This window comes from Sturnus vulgaris, chromosome 7 (assembly GCF_052056855.1).
Source record: "Sturnus vulgaris isolate bStuVul1 chromosome 7, bStuVul1.hap1, whole genome shotgun sequence".
Classification (NCBI taxonomy): Eukaryota; Metazoa; Chordata; class Aves; order Passeriformes; family Sturnidae; genus Sturnus; species Sturnus vulgaris.
This window is the reverse complement of record NC_142249.1, coordinates 23,044,148-23,063,036: the sequence shown is the minus strand read 5'-3', so window position 1 is coordinate 23,063,036 and position 18,889 is coordinate 23,044,148. Positions and strand designations below refer to the sequence as shown.

Here is an 18,889-nt window from a genome sequence, read left to right as displayed (position 1 = left end):
CTCCAAAATTTATACAGCCACATCTTTCTTCATCAATTTTATGAGACTCAGTAAAATGCATCTCTGACATTTCATAAACACTCCAAGCTTTTAGAGTCCCCTCAGCTGAAACTTGCATAAGTTGCTACAGAACATGAACAAAAATGACTAAGCAGCATTCACAGATTTGTTTACTACCCTCCAGTGTGAAGTTGCTGGTTTTCTGTCTTGTTTTGGTCTACTTCTCCTTAATAAGTGAAATACCAGGCAAATGAACAAATAAATACATTTCAAAATTCTGTTTCAGAGGAAAAGTGAACATTTGGATGAATCAAAATAGAAAGGTACTAAGGTTGCTTTCAATCTGACTTGACTTACCCTGTTATGACGAAGGCATCGTTTCAGAAGTTCACCTGCCATATCGTATTTTGCAGATTGAATATATATATCTGCAAGCAGAAGCCAACTCTTTTCAAACTCCTCTGCATCAATGGGATTCCAGCTCATTTTTGAAATCCGTTTTAACTGATTTCTGGCTCGTGGAGTCTGTTTCAAGATCATGTAGGCTGTGGCCATTCCCAAAAGTGCTGGTATATGATCCTTCTGCAGTGAAAAGTACAGTGACTGCTTGGTGCTGTTTTATTTTGGCTTTAATTCTTTTTTAAGCAAGACTTTCACCAGGTATCTAGAAACTAAACTAAATCTCAGGAAATAAAGATAAAGCATCTAATCTTACAGACATGTTTTGCACCTAGTGCTACAATTATTTCTGTAACCATGATAACCCCCAGGCAAAAGAAATGCTAAAAAAATCTACAGGTATTTCATCTCACAAAAAAAAAGTAGCAGATACCACTAAGAACTATACTTTTTATATACAAATTAATACTTCAGATAAAATCTGGAGTCACTTAGAAGTTACAACAAAAGTGGCATTTTTCACTTGTAGAAGTGATTGTCAAGTATCAGTGAAAGGGACTCTGATTCCTCTTATTAAACTCTAAACTGTATGCATCCAAACTATATATAAACAAACAGGATTCTTAAAAGCCACCATTCTACGCAAGAGCCTCAAAAGCAAGCAGTAAGAAGTCCTGGCACAAGTGCAATTTTTGACATACTGCCTTCATTAGTAAAGGATGAGAATGGGGCTCACATCTTGAACAGCAACTGCCTCCTACATGCAGAGAGAAGTTCTATTAGCAGCTAACTGAAATGCTTCTTTCTCCTTCTCAGTGGTCCTGACCGACTGTTGGTACTCTAGCTCTACATCTCTTTCTAAGGTTGTGCTGTAAATGTATCTATCACAGTGCATTGAAAAAAACCCCAGATCCCACCAAAGGCTCCTCTTCCACATAAGCTCATCCCCCTTCTCCCTCAATAGCCACACCTATCATGGACCAATAACCTCAGAAATCTGAAGAGATTAAAGCTGTATTTTTTATGCAACCCTAGAGAGAAGAATAAATAAACTCCAGCATTCTTCCTGGTGGAACTGTCACCATGTGAAAAAGATTCACAGGATCTCAGATCAATTCTGAGCAGAACTGAGAAGCCAGTACAGGAGGCAGAGGGACACATGGTTTGTGATTCCCAGAACAGCCTTATACTTATGATCAGCCTCACCTCGCCTCAGACAATGTGCAGCTCAGCACAGTTACAGAGTAGTAGTAACCTACACATTTTATGGCATTCTGATGGACTACATCTTTCTACACTTGCTGAAATAAAATATGTTGAAAGCTGCTGGTAACAGGAGCATCCATTATTAATCCTAAAACTAAGAACTAAAAATAGTTATAAAATATTCAAGATTTCTATCATAAGGATTAATTTTAAGGTGATGGATAATCTTGTCCTGCAGTCTAAATTCTGTCAAATTGCCATGAAGCACTGCATAGTTTTACATCATAAGACACACTGCTGGCAAGCCTGGGAATTAAAAAACAAGCCCAGTAACCAAACAGCTTACTCACATTTCAGTAACTAGCAATATTAGTATTTAGTTGGGTTCTAACTTTGCAATTCAACCAGAAACTTCTAAAATATATCGTTATTTCAGAAATGTATTTTTAAAATTTTATATAAAATATTCTTTGATAGAAAAATAATCCTTAGAGCAAATAGGACTAACACGTGCTACTGTTGCTGAATGTAAACTGTGAGACTAATCAAAAAAATGCAGTAAGTATGAAAAGAAAGAGTGAGGAAATGAGACAGGTTACCAACCTCAGCCACAACTATTTCCGTGAAAGTGTTCAGTGCTTGTTCAACACTTGATTTTTGTTTAGTTGCCATGAGACAATAGTTCTCCATGATTCGCAGTTGAATGTGACCCTGAAGAGTCTGAGGCTTGAGCTCCTTCAGCAGGTTTCCTGCTGTTCTTACAGCCAACTGCACAGACTCCTGCTTCTCTGTTGAATTACTATTATCAGAAAAAAAATGTTCAAAGAAGCTTATTTTTTAATACACACCAAATGAATTACAAGTTAGAACTGCTTCTGTGCTAAAGACATGCCATTTTGTAGAAAAATGGCTCTGGTATACAGGCATTCTACATAGATTCTCTTCAACAATAGCAATTCCAACCCAACAAGCTGATTGTAACACTGCCAAATGACCAGCATTCCAGCAAAAACTTTCTAGACTTTCTGCTTGAGACTGACTTATTACAGTATAGAATGGTCTCTCACAATAACACAGAATACTCAGAGCAGTAGATGATCTCAAAGTTCTAGCAATTTAAATGAAGGCACATTATCTAGGGGCAGCAGAAGAAAGAGATTACAGAATAAGCAAGCAATATTTATTAAATTCACCTACCCTATGTCAGCATCAAGATTTTCAAAGACTTCTCCACCCACAGTTTCATTATCTGGGTTCAAACAAATTTCAATCATGTTGTAGACTGCATTCTGTCCCCAGTCACTGTCCTTTCGAGCTTTATTAAAATGCCGCAGTGCATCGTTTGGTTCACCTGTGTACCTACACGGATAATTAAAATATTGAAAGCCGGCAAGTAAAATTGTCTATTCAAAATTCCACCTAAATCCAAAGAAACCCAAATATTTAAAAACAGATGACCCATTTGCACACACTGATACTGCAAGGTTTGGACAGCACACATACTACTACAAGGAATGTGTATTTACAAACTAAAAATAGTCTGACAAGTTATAAAATGTGAAGATAAATAGTATTACATTCTTGAACCTGGAAGAACATATTGAGATATTCAGAGAAACTGAGAATTTCCTTAAATCCTAATACTTTAACTAAATCAACATAGCACCTTTAAATGATAATAGATTACAAGAAAATTAATTTAAATCTATACTACATAATCAAATCAATCTTATTTTAATTATAATTGCAAGTACCAAAGATACAGTCCTTTGCAGTAGTGAAATCCTGGTTCAAGCTTTGTTCGGGAAGAATGTTTTTCAGCCATTGAAAGAAATCTTGGGACTTCTTCTAATTTCCCGGCTCTTCTTAACAGATCAATTAATCGAGACAGTGTTGCATAGTTATCTAAATATGCAAATAATTAGGAGATTGTAATTCTATTTATTTGCTATATGAATAACTTTAGAAATAAAGAGGCTACCCTCATTTTTCATATATAAAAATGAGATATGAATTAATATATATGGTATATTACACAGTAACCTCAGATACAGGAATGAAGACGTCAAGTGATACTTGCAACATCTTTATACAGGTTTTTATAGAAGTATAATTGTACTTCATTTTCAAAAGCACTCAAAACCATTTGCTGCACTCTCATGACTTCTTTCAAAGTCCATTAGAAAGCTTTACGTTCATTATAGTAAAATTTTAATAGATTTTAGTAGATTTCTCTCTGGTCCCAACTTGAAAATTGATAAAAAATCATTACTGCTGTCCAAGACAAGTTTCCTTTATTAGTCTTCAAATAAAATATTACTTTTGTGTTCATGCACTTGACATTTTTAGTACAAAAAACGATTTAGAGTGAGCAAGTAAATAACATCCTATTTGTATTTGGCTTAAACTATGCACATTACATTGCAGCAAAGTAAATTACTGTATCTACAACAAATATTTTTTATCCTATTCCCTGAAAATATATTTTTGTTTTTGTTTTGTTTTTGGCTTTTATTTTTTTTTTGCTTTAGTATCCAATATATTATAAATATTTATTTTTAATTAAGCAAAGAGTTTTTATTCAGCTATTTATTAATCTCTTTTGTTAGAACTATATATTAGAACAAATTAAAAGTATGACTGCTAAATATTCACCTGGCTTGCGCTCCAGGAGCTGCTGGAAATGAAAAACAGCTTGTTCATAATCTTGCTTCCTGAACATGAGATCAGCCATCATCTACAGTATAGAACAATTAAGAGAAAACAAAACAAGATATTATAAATGGTGGAAATGTAAAATAAAAATTATAAATAATGAACTCTGGTTATGGGGAAAGCTAAAACTATAGCTTTTACTTGGACTTTTTATTACTCTCTGGAAAACAAACATGATATACAACACACATGGGTAATAATGAACAAGTACGTGAACACCTTTTCACATAAGGTGAAAATTAAAAGGTAATTAAGTAGTCTGACATATCTTTCAAATATCTTTTTCTACTCCTAATTTTATTTCCAATAACTGCAGATTATGCACATGGAAAACCAAAGTTAGTTTAAAGTTAGGGAAAAAGAAAGATGATAGCTCACTTCAGCAGGGAAGCTTAAACAAGTTACTTAATTTCAGTTTCTCTCCACTGATAGTTAGCTAATATAGAGTAGATTTAATAATATATTTCAAGAGTGCTATTACTTCTGTTCATGCACCATACTAGAACAAATTTTGATGTTAGACTGCTATAATAAAATAAATTATTCCCATCTTAAAATAATTTTGCTCCTAGTGTGTTACATCAAAAGTTGCTCAGTCTATTGAGCTGCCTTTTAGGCCAAGAAGTATACAAGTCCCGGACAAGAACCTGCAGCTGTGACTAAAACTTGTTGAGTAGGAAAATTATTAACTGAGGTTGAATAAGCCTATAAAATTACCTTAAATACATAGTTCTTTTCTTCTAGTACTTAAAAAAATATTTATTTTAATATTACTGTGCTGGAAAAATAGCTTTTTCCTTGAGTATTAGTCAATTATCAACAGAACATGCATTGAGCCATACATTATCCAATCTTAATACAACTACTTTTTCCTTTACTTCTAAAGACATTTTATATTGAGATAGAACAATGGCTATGATTGCTAGAAACTTCATATTGAAACATCAGCTGGCATAAACAGAAAAATATTTTGTTGCCATGGATTTTTCTTTTTTTTTCTGAAATCACAAAGTTGTAGGCTTCTTTAAGAGTAGGGCTTTAAGAATATATCATATTGCAGGCACACAAACTTCAAAAAGCATTGATGCAGGGTTAGTATAATAGCACATACCATCGTTGCTGCTTCATTATCTTGGTCGTTCTTCAGCAGTAAGGAACACTGATGCTGACAGGCATCAATATCGTCTTGTGCAAGATATAAACGTGCAAGTTCCAACATTGCCTGCATATTAAAATATTTAACTGTATGTAATTCAAAGATGAAGAAAGTTGGTTCAGTTCTGAGTATCTGAGTACCTGATATTCTAGGGCTCCATGGAAAAATTGTGTCTCCACTAAAGAAAGAGTCTTTTCTGTTGTTTCCTGTGGGCTCTCTGACAATTAATGAAATCCATTTGCATTCCCTCACCTTTTAAAACAGACAAAACTTTCCTTCTTCTGAAGGATATTTTAAAGGTACATTGAAAACAGAGCAGCTCAGATAGTATTGCTCTGAAGATACCAGTATTTTGGTATGAATAATGTTCTTGGAAAAATATAAGTGAAAGTAGTTTTAAATGTATTAAAAAAAACCAAATACCTCATTAACATTCACCAACTAATTCTGGAGTACAAGAAAGTTTCAGAAGAAACTGTTTTCTTATTTGCATTTCCAACCTACCACATTAAGACTCTGTGTGAATTCATTTCTGAGAAGCCACCAGAGTAAATATTGACAAACTGTAATGTACACGAGCATATATTCTTAAAGCTGAAGTCCCATCATAGACTATTCTGAAGAAAATGCCACAGAAAAGTTTACAAACATGAGTTACCACAGATTTAATCAAATCTCTATTAAAGCAAACAGAAGGTAAACTGATCAAAAAGCAAAATTAGCAGTGGATAAATTGTAAGTCACTCCTACTTAATTTTAAATGGTGTTTTGATTTTGTTTCCAAAAGGGAGGCATTTATAATTGCATCATAATTCTTTCCCTAGTTACATTTGTGAAAGGCACTTCTGAATCAGAACAGTGTTTTGAACATCCTGTTCAGAACATGCAGGCTTCCAGCACTGTTTTTGACAACTGTTTTCTTCCTACTTCCTGTTCTGTTCATACTCAAACATACACCATGTAATCCTGGAACAGGAAGGCAGGTGGGTAAGCACTGAAATGAAACAGAAAATACATGCATGCCAGAACTTTAACTATGAAAGCTTTCTTTAAGCTGCTGCTCTTATGTGCATGACTCAGTGGAATACCAAAAGACAGTCTTGGACTCAAGGAATACTTCCTGCAGGAAGAAAAAAAAAGCCAGATAAATTGGAGTTCTATACTAGATTCTAGTGAGTGGAAGTGGCCTCTAAATTTTCAACTCCAACACAAACAACAATGACACTATGAAATGACGTGCATGATGCACTCTGCGGTCCCCTTCAAGTCTCCATCTGGAAACTGCATCGCCTCTCACTTGATGAAGGAAACAAAGGGAGGGTACTACCTACCAGATTACACTATGTAAAATAAAACAAAACAACTCCCCTAAGACATGGACTGCAATCTCTTCACATTTACCTGAATAAATGCAGTACTTCAATCCATTTTGAATTACTTTGGCTAAAATACAGGAGATGTGGGTAGCAAAATATTTTGCTTTAATAACTTAACAAGTTCTTCATCAGAAATTCAGACTTATTTTCTAAGATGTCACTGTATTCTGTGTTGCTAACAAAGCAGGATTAAAGCAAAAATCCCAGTAATATCTAACAGATATTTAGTACAAATGTCTACATCTTGTAAATTTGTGACTCTCTTGAAAGTATGATTTTAGCAAGAACTGAAGGGAAATGCCATGCTGGTTATTTCAGTACTGGTATGAAAGACAAAGTAAGGCTTTGATACTGATAAAAAAAGCCACAGCTGTACCTGTACCATGACAGGCAGTCTCCTTGCTTAATGGTAGAATGGGAAAATCACCATTTTAAGGATGTTTTTATTCCCCTCCCAATTAATTTTTTTTCTCCATATCACTCTTAGAAGATACCTTGAGAAAAGCCTGTCTCAAATACACTGAAGTTGTAGCTTTAGTAAGGACCTAGATTCTTGGAACCACAACACACGAGTTCAAATATTAAAACTAAGTGATGCATTTAGCAGCTCATGCATGTGACAGCTGTTAAATAACAAGCATCAAAAAAGGTCTTCACATAACACCTAAGTATATAACATCATTATGATATAAAATCATGGCAAATGAATAAAAATTTTAAATTTTTTTTTAATCTACAAAAAACCTCACTAAAGATGACAATTTTGGTGCTTATTATAACTAACAATTTCTTAGACTTTTGCTTCTCTCTCTCTTATCCCCAAAGCCCAGGGCTGTGAAATTATAAGAAGGAAGAGGAGGGTAAAACTATATCCCAATTTACCTGTATTCATCAATCTGTGGGAAAGTGACTGTGCAGAAAAGAGAGAAGCAGTACAATAATCCTGCTCAAGAACAGCAACATTTTGTGACTAAAATCAGAATCCTACCAAGTCCAGATAAAAGTCTAAAACTGCTAAAGTAGACACAGAAAAGACAGGTATTGTCTGTACTGACATCATTGCTGGTACCTGAAGACAGGCTCACTGTGAGTGCATGCAGATACCACTTAGTCAGGAGTTCTTGTAAGAGACAGAAATTAGTAGTGCGTGCAAGTATTCAATCATGATAACCAATGAAGAGGAGAAAGTTCAAGGTTCTATGTATATCACGAAGCAGAAGAAACTGCCAAGTTATTCTGTTCTGTGGATAACTGGAAAAATGTTTTGCTGCATCTAAAAACTGAATGGAAAAACAATGCAAAATAGAGGGACAACCGACCTTGTTATTGGTTTCACAGTGAACAAGCGCTTCTTTGTAAAATTTAATTGCTTTTTCATAGTTTCGCTGGGCTGTCGAATGTTTTGCAATCTCAGCACAAATCTCAGCCGCTAACTGTTTCTGTGCAGGAACTGCATCCAGCTGTTCCACTTGAGCCCGTTTAAGCACTCTGCCTTGTAATTCCCGTGCCTGGTGTGGGGAAAGCAGTGAGCAGTCAAAAATTTTCCAAGGAATTAATTTCATTTATCTACTATAAAGTAGTGTATTTGGGCTTTTTTTAAAAGTAGGCAGCACTAATATTATTCTGCTTCTTACACCCCTACCATTTTGCCTAGCACAGAATTAGAACCAAAACACAAAATAATATCTGGGGAGAACTAACATATCTTTGAAAACCAAGGGAAGAAACCTGTTTAAGACATTTAAGTTGGACCTGCTGATACCAAAATGCAGGTGTTTTTGTGTAAATGAATGTAGCATCAAAAGGAAAAGGAACAGGAAATATTTCAAAGAGAATGGGTACACGGAAGGATGGTTTTGAGAACAGTAGTAAAAACAACCAAAAACCCCAAAGGACAGAAAGTTTTTTTGATATTGGTATTTAAACCCTTACATACAATTACCTTTCTAATCAATCTGCAGACTTTTCTTGCTGGTCAGATGATGCTACCAAGACATTTCTGTTACCTTCACTTTCACAGTGTGGAGGTAAAATAGAAAGTACTGACCACACCTCTTACTACACCTTTTTGTTGAGAAAGCATTTTCTAAGGGATTAAACCTCTAGCTTCCAACATTTTTCTTTCAAGCCTCACCCTGAGGGATAATGCTGAACTGCAGAATGAACAGATTTTATTACTGCTATTTAATACTAATACTGCTGTTTAACAGTATAACAAAACAACAGGTAGCCCTTGAAAGCTGTTCTATTTTGCTCTGTGAATGATTTTCAGTCCTGAGCTAAAGATATGTAATCTAGCTGCCCTCATGGTCAATTTCATTTTCACCTGATATGTTAAAACTATGAAGTATGAACACAAATGAAGGCAAAGTAAAACTGCAGGCTAGCAGTAAAAGCCTGCATTCTGATGTAAAATTCGGATAATACTGACTGCAAAAAGCTCAGACTGTAACACCTTCTGTACTTTACATTTCACAGCAGTTACTGATGCTGTATCTCAGGATACACTCATTTTCCACATTCACATGGATTTTATGGTTAGAATATGGGATGAAACTGAAACCAGTGGTAAACATGAGGACATTGCAAGTTTTCACAGGTTTCTGGTTTTCCTCTTTACCTGTTGTAATGAAACAACAGCTCTGTCAATCTTCTCCATTTTGCTGTAAATTTTTGCCATAAGTACCTGGTAACGTACATCTTCCATCAGAGAAGACAACTCATTAACTGTAAGAATGATATTAAACAAACATTTTTCTTGAAGGAACTCATTCCAGTAAAGACAAAGGAACAAGAAACTCATCACATCCTCCAGGAAAGAGCTTACATGAAGAATTCACAGCTCCATCTTATTTATTTAGAATTGTTATCTGACTTGGTGCATTGCTGGTGGGCACAGTATAGCAGTAAGGAGAGTAAACATTACAGAATATAAACAAAGTGAGATTTAAGGCCAAAGAGATTGAAAGATGCAAACAGATTAAAAAAGAATTGACTGACTGGTCTATTTGCATTTTCAGACATGAGAGAAAATATTTTGATATATGCAGACAGGAAATAAAGCCATTCCTGACATTTCTTGTCTAAGTCCTCCTCAAAGTCAATGAAAAATGTCCAAATTGATATAATGTGCTATTCTACATGCAAAAAGCATGAGACTGCTGGATGAAATTTCTAGCCAGACTACGCTTCTTCTGCTAGAGTCTGGAACAGACATGAATACAGAGTTATATTAACTAAATATTTCAGTATCTACTTAAAAGCAGCAGGCAGCTTCTGAATAATGGTTAAAATAAATATGCATAAATTAGTATTTGAAGAATTCAAGCCTTCCCTAGCTTAAATTTATTTTACTCTACTGACAAAGCAGTATCTTGAGCACAGTTCTACATTAAAATACAGATGCCACTAAAAATTATTTATCATTATTAAAATTAAGGAGCTGTATTCTATCAGAAAACTGATCTTCAAGGTGCTGCAATTGTGACGTTATTCTAAATCAGACATTAGACTGTGTAACTTAGACCATGTAAGATCATTCTCCTCAGTATGTATTTCTTTTCCCAAACAAAGGATATTCAAGCATTTCCATAAAAAATTACTGAATTGTTCAATAATTTTCCCAACCAGCCAAAATAAAACATTTTTGTCTTAGAGAATATGTAGGTATCAAAACATTAAAAAAAGACATAAAAAAAGACTTTTTGCTTCATTTTTAAACAGAAGATAAAATTTTAAATTACATGGGGCAAGCTGTATTTACTGCTAATTATTTTTCCCCACTAGAAAAATCAAGCTGTCTTGAGCACGACTATTAAATTAGCCAGATCCTCAAAGGCTTAACTAGGACAGGAATACAATGTTAAACCAGAGGACTTTTTCAGTAAGAAGTAAACAGGATGGAAAACCAACATGCCCCTGCAAAGCACTAAAGTGATATAGTGACATACGAACACCTTACAGAAGGGACTACTAATAATAGTGCTTCTCTATTCAGACAGCCACAAAGGTTAACAAATGTAATTAAATCACTTAAAAAAAAAGTGCCCATGAACTTATTTACTCCTTAGAGTCATGCAGAAAACACAAGTAACAGTAGAAATTGTATGTTTTCCTGTAAATTAATAACAGTCCTACCAGGCTCATGATCTAAAGCTTGCTGAAGTACTTTTTCTGCCTGTTCATACTGCTTCAGTTTCATTAAAAGCTCAGCCAAATCATAGCAAAGGAAGTTCTGTTGACCATTTCTCACAGCAGCCTCATAGTAACTGATTGCCTTGAAGAAAGAAGCAAATATTTGTGGATAATTTAAAGACAAATCTTAAAGACAACAACGTTGCTACTTAGGTATTTAATGACATGTTGCTTACAATTTTCTTTACTTATTTTTAATGGAGAAGTAATAAAACATGGGTTTGAGCACAGTGCAAACCCACTGCAAGTCACCAGATCTACAATTCAACAGATCTGAATCCACCAATGTGCAGATCTAGCAACTGGGCCTTTGGCCAGATGATCTGAAGGGAATCTACAAACTTACTTTCAGGATAAAATGCCTATTTTAGAACTCTGAAATACAATACTTTTACCCAAGCAAAGCCCACGTATTGACACAGTACTCAACTAACCTAATACAGCACTTATAGAATACCTTTGAGTAGTTATGCGTTTTGATTAGGGCTTTTCCAATTTTACTTGCTAAAGATGGATCTTTTGGATTTTTCTTCAAGGCCTGCTCGTAGACTTCTATAGCTTCATCAGGCTTCAACAGTAAAATATAAACACATATAAGTCAAAGATTATGATAAAAGGTGTATGAAGAAAACAAAATCTGGTAACAACTCCAGGAATGACTGCTGATGCATAAGCTACAATAGTTCTGAGAGAAGAATGGTTACTATAAAACTGCAGGAAATGTAAAGGCAGTGTAAATTAACATTTTCACGCTAAAACAAAATATGGAGAGACTGGGCAAACAAATGAGTGAATAAACGTCCATCTTTTTTCACTGCAATTTCTCTACTACCATCTTCACTAGTTAACAAAGAGACAGATGTATTAGTGCCAGATCAGTTTTTCTCCTCTAGCCATGTTACAGCAGATTAAATAAATTCCACTTTGTGTGGTAATTCTTCATTAAGGAGAAAACGACACACAAACATTAATATGAAAACAACCACAAATCATCTACAGATGTCCAAACTAGTAATCTAAACTATCAGTTGCATGTCCTAACTCAATCTATTTTTTTAACATATGAATTTAAAAAACCTTTAAAAGCCTTTAAATTCCCATGTCCACTTGACTACACTGTCTTCTGCCAATACTAAACAGCATTTCCAGTTCATCAAGAAAGCGAAGGATGCAAAGAATGTATAGGAACTATACAATCAAAAACTTTACTTAAAGCTATCAGCATGAGAACTAAGTTGCCTACAATTATTCTATGTTTCAGAACACTACTCTAAACATTTTCAGCTTTTGTGATTTCAGTTTAGCTCTCTCTCTAGATATCTGTTAATCTTATGAGGCAGTGTTCTTTTAGAAAACATCCCCTCCTTGACTTTAACCAAGTAAGCTTTTAGAAGAAATGTATTTTCAACAGTTTTTAATTTTAACAGTTACTCACAGTCAATATTTATTGTTTTATATCCTAAAGTAGTTTCTGTTTGACAAATATCAATCAATAAGAGTCAGGATGCCACAATGTTTCAACTAGACAAAGTCAACAAATTACTCAAATATTCTATTCTTCTCCAGCAAGCACTCACCTCTTGAATATTCATGTATGCATCACCAAGAAGAAGAAAAGTATGAGCACTTGGCAGTTTTTCTACTAGGTCCCTGGAAACAGGAGACAAAACCTTGCTCAGTATTTAACATGTAAATACTGATATCTAAACAAGGCAAGGGCACAGTTTTATCCTCTGCACATTTTAGTTTCTATTTCTGAAAATAAACCAAAAAAAACGTGAAATAGCTTTTCAAAATAAGATTTCCAATTATCATTTTAAAAGTTACCACATTTACTCAAATGAATTAACGTCACTAAATATTTCTCATTTACTGCAGTAGAAAGAAAAAATGAGTTCATTATGCTATCAGTAAACATCTAAAACACTATTTATGCACACCACTAACTTTTACCTATAGCAGGCAGCATATAACTTCTTATCTTTCCTGTACTGAAGATAAATATCGGCCATTTTTTCTTTAGCTTGTACAAAGTAAGGCTGTTCAGGTGTAATATTGCGGAGCATAGTCAAGGCATGTTTCACATCTCCTTGAGCAATTGCCAGATCTGCATTTGCAATCACAACTCTTAGCTCCTCGGGTGTTCCAGAAAATTCATTAATGGCATCTTGGATGACTATAGCAGCTTCATGCTGCAAATAATAAAAACAATAGAATTAATCTAGTTTCTGTCACTGAACAGCAAAAAATAAAGACATCATAAGCATTTATGGGCATTATGCAAATCAACCACTAAACCCACAAAAAACATATCCACTTGTTTTGCTATAGTGTTTTTGATTTTTAAATAAAACTCCTGTGATATCAACTAGTAAAGAAAGTTTAAGTACAGAAAATTACATTTGTGTTGCATATATACAAGTACATGCTCAAACTTCAACTAGAGACTGTCTTTAGCACCTTGCTCCAACAGGTCCTGCTTTGAGCTGGTTTGGGCTGGCCTCCTAGGCTTTTGTTATATTCTTATACATATGTAGTGTCTTACTGCTTATCCAGACACATTAGGGATGCTGTTACACATGATCCAAAACTACTGCTAATAGCATTCTGACAACAAACACAGATCTACATCCCTGCAAATCCTCTTGATAAAAGAAGTGACGGTTTTCTATTCTGAGCTAATAGAAATAGGACTGGGAAGGGGAATCCTTTTCAGGTGTGTTTTCTATTTTAGCAGGTTTACCATCTTACCGGCTCTCCATTCAAACGATGAGCTTCTACCAACTCTAGGAACACAGACACACGATCGCTTGTATCAATTTCAATACTTTTTCCTTTTGTTTTTGAGGAAGCTGTAGGTTTTCTCATTCCAGGCAAATTCCTTGCCATCTGTAAGGTTTTAATAGCTTCTGATATTTCTCCCAGCTTCTTTTGTGTTTGGGCCTTAATTAAGTGATACACAGGATGATCTCTCACCTAAAAAATACATAAGATAAAGAGCTTCCAAATTTTACTTGATGTAACCAAAAACCCCTTGCAAGATTTTTTTAAATTTTGACTTTGCTTTCTTTCTTTCCTCCACATACACACAAATTCAATTTCAGGACTTTACTTACAAAAATATAAGAATTATCAGAGTATGCAAACTAGTAATTTATTAAGTTTTAATTACAAAGAAAAGCTATTACACGGGACAAGACCTTGGGATAGAACAACATTAACTGCTGCTTTATTTTAAACTAGACTGAATTTTAAGGTACTCTGAGTGTCTCCCACACTACTGCGTGCACATTTCACCAGACTATTAATTAAAGGAATCATAATACAATCATAATTTGGCACAAGTCCTGCATGCCATTCTTCATCTTCCTAAAACATATTTTACATGAAACAAAAAGTCTGTAAGAGAAATACAGCTCTGTGAAATGGCAACGACCTCAATTAGTAGTTACTGAGATATTAATCTTCAGCTTTCTTGTCTCACTTGGAGGAAGAAAGCAAGATGAGACATGCTTGCAAAGAAATGGTCATTTTCAGCTAAGCAGTCTCAAGACACTTGGGCAGAACTCAGACCTAACGAGGGGTGTGTTATGTGTACTGTGTTCCCAACTCTCTGCTAATCCTGTATAAAGTTCAACTGATGTCAACAAATCAAAAATCCTATACTGTAATGTATAAGACCCATGAAGTGTAACTTGTGAGGTGTTGGTTTTATCTTAATGGTAATTTCTTTGATAAATATTCAGAAACCATGTTCATATAAACATTTAGATATTCAATTTGAAGTGGAAGCATTATAAAAAGTTCACTTGAAAATTATGATATACAAAAACATACAACTTCAGATGACTGAATAAAATTATTTCATTATTTTGTTCAACTCACCTCAAAATTATAGCTTAGACAAAGTTCCAAGGACTGAGAACATAGCTTGGTATTGTTTTGAGCCAAATACACCTGGGCCATCAGTAAGTGTGCATCTGCATAAGAAGGGTTCCTTTCTAGACAGTAATGTAGATTACTATGAGCTGCTTCAATATCCCCTAGGAAGTGGGGAAAGGAAGGGAAAGTGAAAAAGCAGTTGGTATAAAATACAGAGGTTATTATATACATATCATTTTATTTGCAAATTGTCACCATCAAGTGAATAAACTCATATACAAAGTATTATAAGGTTATGACATGAAATCAAAAGCAGGTCAAAGGTATGGTATTTTCCCATTGCTCCATCTGTAAATCATTCAATAAATTAACTTTGGGAAACAACAGATAAAAAAATACTATATTTATATGTCTGTACGATTAAGATACTCTCATATAAAGGACAAAAAAGGGAAGAGCAAATGCTCTTCACTTAGCTGTAACAGTGTTCTACAGTGAAAGAAAAATATTCATTTTTATTTACAAGTGTGAAATTAATTTTTTATATTAAATTAACAAAGGAGGCAGTTAACTACCCATTCATACAGCTATTACCTGACAAGTACTTCACTTTTGCAATTAAAAAGACAGCTTGTTGAAGACCAGGCACAGTTTTTACAACAGTTTCAAGAACTGAAGCACAGTGCTTGAGAAGTGGTGAAGGAGATTGCCCAGGACTTGCAGGCTAGAAGAAAAAAAAAAACAAGTAAGTAATACAAAAAGAACCCCAAAAACTAACAAAACCCAGCATTTGAGTCAACAGGTTGTAGATTTAAATGTCAAGTCTGAGTTTCACTTTAAACTCAAACGAGCCTTAGCAAAGCTATGTTATTTCCTTCAGTCAAAACAGCTGTTGTGAAGAACTATAAAAATAAATTTGAAATTTAAGGGACCAACTTCTTGATATCAGCAGGAACACAAGACCGTCTCAGGCTTCAAGGACGACAAAACACTTCAGACATGACATTCACAGAAGAGTCAGGCCATAAACATTTGGTTACACATTCTGAATTATCAGGCTAACTCATCCAACACAGCAGTGCCACGAATTATTTCAAGAAGGCTGAAGTTGGAATGGATGATGACAAGGCTCGGAAGAAAAGGTTCTGGTCCTGTCATACCTACCCTCAATCTCACACCAAAGAACACATCCATACCACCAGAAACAAGCTGAAAATAGAAGCTGTAAAATAGCTACTGTCATGCAAACTGCTAGTACAATATATCATGTTTTACCTGCTCTTTATCAGAAATATCACTCATTTCCCTGCACTACTTTAGCAAGTTGCTAACTGGTTTATACATTATAAAAGGTAAAGGAAACCTAAACATCATTCTGTTCACAAACAGTATTTCCACCAAAATTTCCAGCAGCACCCAAAACCAAAATGGAAGCCTCCACCACCTAGCTAACTCCTCACTTTCACCATGCAGTCTATTTTTGCAATAAAGAGAGAAAGGAAACTTCAGCAAAGGCCTATCTTTTCTTCTAAAAATCTTTCATTGGACAACAATTCAGAAAATCAGTTTTAATTCCAAATTAAAAACCATCATTGCCATTCAGTGTTTCTGCAACGTATCCCAGGGAAGTCTTCAGGTAAGAGCACAACCTCACGGAATGACACTTCCTATCATCTGTAACATGAAAATGTCACTGCTACTGATATTTTAGACTTTCAAACATTGTAATTTTCTTATAGATGGTGAGGCAGTTCATAACAATGGAAAGCTACTTACTTTCCTGTTAAGATTTTAAAACTCTACATAAACATATTTATGGAAAAGTTCTATAAGCAGGCTAGGAATAGTGACAGGGTAACAGAAGTCAGCTCTCAGCTATTTCAGAAGAGTACTATATTTAAGGAAGAAACTATTTAAAGAAACTGTGTTTCTTCTGCTTTAAAGATGTCAGGTTCCCATTCAACTTATTAAGTTCTGCATGTCTTTGTTGTTAAAAGTAGAGCACACAAATTCAGCCACAGAAAATTAAGTTACCTACGTAAGATTTTTCACTGGAATTAACAGTAATATAAATAGGCAGTATTCCACTGATTTTCACCAACACACAAAATAAAGAATTTATACATACTGAAAAAAATATCCTAAGCCAATAAAAATATTTCATGAATAGGTGGTCAGTGTGAACATCCTAATTTCATAATGAGATAGCTGCATTCACTGTTAACATTACAGCTTCCTAAGAGATACTAAGACAATGCAACTACACACACAGAATGCCCTGAATAAATATCCAAAGTTTGCTCAGGTGTCATTACTGCCACTTGTTCACATCACAAAATACGTATTTTTATCACTACTTTGACTAAACAGTGGTGTAATATCCCAAAACATACTCTTACTTCAAACAAATTCACATTTTAAATGGGGAAATTTCCTATTTTTATGTTTCGCAATTAACTTCTCAAAATGGAAAATTCCCATTCTCAGACAGATGCGATCTAAAGGTGCTTACCTGTGCTGGACAAAAATTAAGATATTCTCTAATAATTTCTAGCAAGAAATCAGGGTTTAGTGTTTCAAAATATTCCACACCAAGAGGAAATCCACGCAAAGATGAAAAGTGAGTATCCAGAACATCATTCAGTAAAGCAAAAACTTCTTCTTGTCTTTTATGTTTTTTCATAGCTAGAACTGCACGCAGGAAAGACAATTCCTACAGAAAAGAAAAAACAAACCCAAAACCCCAAGTATTGTCCATATTCCAGACACATTCATCTGTTACTCACACAATACTACATAATTATTAATGTTAGCCACTTCTTATTTATATTTAGGGATACTCTAAGACATTTAGTATGTTGTAAAGAACACTCGATTATTCTACCGATTCATTCCTTTAATTTGTGCAAGAACCTTTACATTTGTCTGATCACAAAATTCTGAAAATAATTATTTGTCCCTCCCAGACATTTCAAACTTACCTTCAGAGAAAAAACATCTGGAAAGTGATGATGTTTTTGCTCTGCAAGCAAACAGCCTGCTTGCAAAGTTAAGCAACACATCAACAGAAACAAAAACTGAGACTTAACAGTACTCCATTAAGAATGCTCTACTCAAGTGACTTGAAATATAGAACATGTAATAGTTAGAAGGCCATAGTTCAGATTGGAATCAAAGAATCTCAGTAAATAAAAATGCCTCCTACCCCAGATTTCCCAATGGACTGCTGAATTTCATTAAGAAACTCCAACTGCTGCTCTGCATCTTCTAATTGCCCTTGTATTAGCTGACAACGGATGATTCCTGTAACACATGGAAAGACTTTATTGCCAATTCATCTTCCTAGTCAAACACATTTTTTTCCCACAACGAACTCTTCCTATCCTCAACCTCTTTGTAAAGCAGTGACAAGAAAAAAAAGAATGGATCAAGACTTATGGTAATTCAAATTTTACATACTCAGAAAAGCCTAGGGTAGATGATACATGATAGATACATTAATATATAACAAAGCAGTTTGAAATGGTAAACCTTCAACTGGTTCTAGACTAAGCAGAAGCACCATGAAGTCTGGCTTCTAAATTCAGAAAAACGACAAGAAGGAAAATAACCTCAAGCACACACATAAGCCACTCCTGTCATTTAAAGTTTTAACACTGTTTAAGGCCATGGTACAGTCAAGGAGGAAAGAAATATAGGGAAAAATCTGTCAGGTAAATATGTCTTTTAAAAATTTACACTCCATTTTCTTGACACAAATGGGACTTATTACAAAGTGGGGTTCTTTTAGATGCGACACCTACATTCAGCGTATGTTTTGACTTGATTACGGTTTTCAATATAGTTTGGACAAAATGAGGACATGGATAGCTTGTTCTATCACACCCTTAATTTTCTTGCTTTTGTAGTGCCTAAGAGTTCTCTAGTTCTTTGGTACTACAGGAATTAAATAATAAAGTAA

The 18,889-nt window shown here is 34.6% G+C and overlaps 1 protein-coding gene across 2 annotated transcripts in view; it reads right to left on the bottom strand.

Annotated features, from left to right (window-relative positions):
* TTC21B (tetratricopeptide repeat domain 21B) overlaps window positions 1-18,889 on the bottom strand; it is a 33,288-nt gene that overhangs the window by 4,735 nt on the left and 9,664 nt on the right. For both annotated transcript variants that reach the window (XM_014880866.2, XM_088168112.1), the window contains exons 10-26: window positions 18,134-18,231; window positions 17,441-17,641; window positions 15,523-15,652; window positions 14,932-15,089; window positions 13,798-14,022; window positions 13,000-13,238; window positions 12,624-12,696; window positions 11,504-11,614; window positions 10,990-11,128; window positions 9,473-9,579; window positions 8,172-8,360; window positions 5,432-5,542; window positions 4,261-4,342; window positions 3,360-3,510; window positions 2,803-2,964; window positions 2,209-2,404; window positions 358-582 (exon numbers count right to left, since the gene is read on the bottom strand). In XM_014880866.2, coding sequence (XP_014736352.2) covers window positions 358-582; window positions 2,209-2,404; window positions 2,803-2,964; window positions 3,360-3,510; window positions 4,261-4,342; window positions 5,432-5,542; window positions 8,172-8,360; window positions 9,473-9,579; window positions 10,990-11,128; window positions 11,504-11,614; window positions 12,624-12,696; window positions 13,000-13,238; window positions 13,798-14,022; window positions 14,932-15,089; window positions 15,523-15,652; window positions 17,441-17,641; window positions 18,134-18,231 — 2,597 coding nt within the window. The remainder of the gene's footprint in view (window positions 1-357; window positions 583-2,208; window positions 2,405-2,802; window positions 2,965-3,359; window positions 3,511-4,260; window positions 4,343-5,431; window positions 5,543-8,171; window positions 8,361-9,472; window positions 9,580-10,989; window positions 11,129-11,503; window positions 11,615-12,623; window positions 12,697-12,999; window positions 13,239-13,797; window positions 14,023-14,931; window positions 15,090-15,522; window positions 15,653-17,440; window positions 17,642-18,133; window positions 18,232-18,889) is intronic.